Here is a 4,586-nt window from a genome sequence, read left to right on the forward strand (position 1 = left end):
GGATCATTTGAGCCCAGGAATTCAAGACCAGCCTGGGCCACAGAGCAAGACTCCATCTCTACAAAACCTTTAAAACAATTAGCCAGGTATGGTAGCCTGTGCCTCTAGTCCCAGCTACTAGGGAGGCTAAGGCAAGAAAATCATGTGAGCCCAGGAGGTCGAGGCTGCAGTGAGCTATGACAGTGCCACTGCACCTGCACTCCAGCCTGGGTGACAGAGTGAGACCTTGTCTCTCTTTAAAAAAAAGTGAAGCAAATATTAAAAAATATTAACAATAGTCAGTGTTGATTCTGTGGTAGGAACATATTTGTTTGCAATATCATGCTCTGTACTTTTCTGTATCTTAAAAACCTTCCTGGCCAGGCGCGGTGGCTCATGCCTGTAATCCCAGCACTTTGGCAGGCTGAGGTGGGCGGATCATGAGGTCAGGAGTCGGAGACCAGCCTGGCCAACGTGGTGAAACCCCGTCTCTACTAAAGATACAAAAAATTAGCCGGGGGTGATGGTGCGTGTCTGTAATCCCAGCTACTTGGGAGACTGAGGCAGGAGAATTGCTTGAATCTGGGAGGCAGAGGTGGCAGTGAGCCTACATTTTGCCATTGCATTTCAGCCTGGGTGACAGGGTAAGACTCCATCTCAAAAAAAAAAAAAAAAAAAATCCCCCTTCCCATACAAATATGCCTAGTTAACAAAAGCAATCCTAAAAGATTACATACAGTATGTATGTAATTTTTTACTTTTTTTTTTTTAGAGTTTATTAAGCAGGGGAGTGGAGGGGAGATGTGGCACAAATAGAAGTATGTAACATTCAAACAACAAAATCTGGGATTTTTGAAAATATCTTTCAGTTACAGTTACACAAAGGGTCACTTCCTCCCCCAACGACACAGGGACCTCTCAAAGGAGAGGAGGGAGTAAGTCCCATGGTAGGGCCAGTGGTTGCTCCTGGATTTTGGAATGATTTCTGCAGAGGTTTCAAGACCCTGGGCTCAGGGTCGAGACTTCATAGTGGTGGCAGCCAGACCCAGCAAGATGGCTGCGACGGTGAAGCCCTGGGCGGCGATCTGGGCGAGCATCTTGAGCTGTGAGCACTGGCTGTTGCTCTGGTAGAAGCAGTAGAGGCCTTTGGTGAGGGCGGCCGCCGTGTCCAGGCCACCTATGGGTACCACCGTGTTCTCGCACGTCTTGCAAAGGAACTTTTCCTTGAAACCCTCTGGACTGCTGTAAACAGTGGGCTAAACCCCTCAATGATGGGAGGCTTCGATGATTCAAAGGGGGCCTCCAGAGTCACAGAGCCTGGAGTCGCCATGCCCGGGCCACAGCTGCAGGAGAAAATCCTTTTTTTTTTTTTTTTTTGAGACAGAGTCTCACTGTGCAGCCCAGGCTGGAGTGCAGTGGTGCAACCTTAGCTTACTGAAACCTCTGCCTCCCTGGTCGCAGTTCAAGCAATTCACCTGCTTCAGCCTCCTGAGTAGCTGGGATTACAGGAACGTGCCACCATGCCAGGCTAATTTTTGTATTTGTATTTTTAGTAGAGACAGGGTTTCACCATGTTGGCCAGGGTGGTCTCGAACTCCTGACCTCATGATCCGCCCACCTCGGCCTGCCAAAGTGCTGGGATTACAGGCGTGAGCCACAGCGCCCAGCCTACATGTTTTATATAATGTTATTTGATATAACAACTTGGAAAGGACAAAATTATAGAAATGGAGAATAGATTAGTGGCTGCAAGGGTTAGGAATGGGAAACGGTGGGAAAAAGGTATATGTTTATTAAAGGGTAACGAGAGGGAGGCTTGTGGTGATGGAACTCTTTGTATCTTGACTGTAGTGACAGATACACAAAACCTACACGTGTGACAAAACTGCACAGAACTAAATACACACAAATGAAGTACAAGTGGGGAAGTCTAAATCAGATTGGTTGACTGTATCAATGTTAACATTCTGGCTGTAATATTACACAATAGTTTTGGAAGATGTTACCATGGCGTAACTGTAGAAAGGGTATGTGTGATCTGTCTATTATTTCTTACGACTGCAGGTGAATCTACAATTATCTCATAAAAAAAAGGGCGTGGTGGCTCACACCTGTAATCCCAGCACTTTAGGAGGCCAAGGCAAGCAGATCACTTGAGGCCAGGAGTTTGAGACCAGCCTGGCCAACATGGTGAAAGCCCATCTCTACTAAAAACACAAAAATTAGCCAGTAGTGGTGGCACACTACTCAGGAATTACTCAGGAGGCTGAGGCAGAAGAATCACTTGAACCCGGGAGGCAGAGGTTGCAGTGAGCCGAGATCACACCACTGCACTCCAGCCTGGGTGATGGAGTGAGACTGTGTCTCAACAAAAACAGCAAGACTGCAAGGGAATAATGTTCTGTTTGGGAAAGAGATTGGATGTAAATAGGGGGTCTGGTAGCTGGGCGTGGTAGCTCACACCTATAATCCCAACACCTTGGAAAACTGAGGCAAGAGGGTCACTTGAACCTAGGAGTTCGAGACCAGCCTGGGCAATATAGCGAGATTCTGTATCTATAAAAAGTGAAAAAAATTAGCTGGGCACGGTAATGCATGCCTGTGGTCTCAACTACTCAAGAGGCTGAGGCAAGAGGATCAACTGAGCATCCAGAAGTTGAGGCTGCAGCGAGCCATAATCATGCCACTGCACTCCAGCCTGGGCAACAGGGCAAGATTGTGTCGCTAAAAATTTAAAAAATAAAATAAAAGAATAAATAGAATATATAAAAGTAAATGAAAATTAAAAATAGGGGTCTGGAGCTGGTAGGGAAGAAACAGAGCTGTATGGGAGAAAAGAATACTTTCCCTTGTTGATATGGGGTCTGTGTCCCCTTTTTCTCCTCTTACTTTCATTTGCATTCTTGCTCTGATTGACTTCCTTCTCAAGTGCCTCTTCTCTCTGACTTTCCCTGTCTCATTATTTTCCTCAACTCATTATTTTCCCTCTTTGCTTTGCTAAAAGACTCTATCCCTGCATCTTATTCAGAGCACACTGACTACACTGGACAGGAGTTACAAGAAGGAAGAGATACTCACAGAATCCTGGATTTCTGAAACACTTAAGCTACAAAGGTAGGTGAATATCAGAGTCCAATAGTCACATATTACACAGAGGGAAACTGAGGTGCTGAGAAGGGAAATAACTTGTGTCACTCACAGAGGGAATTTTTGGTAAAGTTGGAATATGAACCTGGGACCCACTAGGACAGCTTCCCTAATTTTTTTTTTTTAAGACAGGTTCTCACTCGTCACCCAGGCTGGAGTTTGGTGGCATGATCAAAACTCACTGTGGTCTTGACATCCCAGGCTCAAGTGATCCTCCTGCCTTAGCCTCCCGCGTAGTTAGGACTGCAGGAGTGTGCCACCATGCCTGGCTAATTTTTTTTTTGTATTTTAATTTTGTAGAGACGGGGTCTGGATATGTTGCCCATCTGATCTCAAACTCCTGGACTCAAGTGGTCCTCCTACCTTGTGCTCCCAAAGTGCTGGGATTAGAGGCCTGAGCTGCTGCGCCTAGCCCTACTTTCCATAATTTTCAACAGATGGAGCTCACTAGTTGGAGAGAAAGAGGTTCCTGGGGGCAATCAATTAAAACATAGAGAAATTAGAGCAACATGGTAAGAGAAATAATCTAACCAGGTGCAGTGGTTTGCGCCTGTAATCCTAACACTTTGGGAGGTCAAGGCAGGAGGATCACTTGAGCCTCGGAGTTTGAGACCAGCCTGGGCAATATGGCAAAACTCCATCTCTACAAAAAATAAAAAATTAGCTGAGCATGGTGGTGCATGCCTGTAGTCCCAGCTACTCAGGAGGCTGAGGTAGGAGGGTCTCTTGAGCCTAGGAATTCGAGGCTGCAATGAGCCATGATTGTGCCACTGTATTTCAGCCTGGGTGACAGAGCAAGAGACTCTGTCTCAAAAACAGAAAGAAAAGAAAGAAAAAGAAAAAGAAAAGAAAGAAAGGAAGAGAAAAAAAGAAAAAGAAAAGAGAAAGAAGGAAAGAAAGAGGGCAGACAGGCGCAGTGGCTCATGCCTGTAATCCCATCACTTTGGGAGGCTGAGGCAGGAAAGTCATTTGAACCAAGGAGGCAGAGGTTGCAGTGAGCTGAGATTAAGACATTGCACTCCAGCCTGGGCAACAAGAGCGAAACTCCATCTCAAAAAAAAAAAAAAAAAAACGAACGAACAAAAAGAGAGAGAGGGAGAAGGAAGAAAGAAAGAGGGAGGGAGGAAGAGGAAAGAAGGAAGGGAGGGAAAGATATAGTTATTAAGTAATTATGAGCCAGAGTTATAAACTAGCCAGATGGTTTTGTGATAGAATTTGGGTAGAATGAAAATCTCAAGAGGTTAAATTCCTAAGAGGCAACTCTTCTCTCTTACTAACTATGGATTATTTTAAATGCACCAGATACCCCTCCTCAAGATGTAATGTTATACCATAAATGCTATGGGGAGAAACTGCCCAAATGAACAGACCAGTGCTCACACTGAGAGTAGGAATAGGGAGTAGACTATTTTGAGTCTACCTTTTTAAAAAACACTTGCATTTTGGGAAAATATCAAAAA

General features: G+C 45.1%; 1 protein-coding gene across 1 annotated transcript; it reads right to left on the reverse strand.

Annotated features, from left to right (window-relative positions):
• Positions 1–989: 989 nt before the first annotated feature.
• LOC105520215 (putative HIG1 domain family member 2B) lies at positions 990–1,309 on the reverse strand. Its single transcript, XM_011953828.1, is given in 2 exon segments — positions 990–1,237; positions 1,240–1,309. Coding segments are annotated over 2 exon segments (318 nt in total).
• Between the last annotated feature and the right edge of the window lie 3,277 nt (positions 1,310–4,586).

The sequence above is a fragment of the Colobus angolensis genome, unplaced genomic scaffold (assembly GCF_000951035.1).
Source record: "Colobus angolensis palliatus isolate OR3802 unplaced genomic scaffold, Cang.pa_1.0 Scaffold372, whole genome shotgun sequence".
Classification (NCBI taxonomy): domain Eukaryota; kingdom Metazoa; phylum Chordata; class Mammalia; order Primates; family Cercopithecidae; genus Colobus; species Colobus angolensis.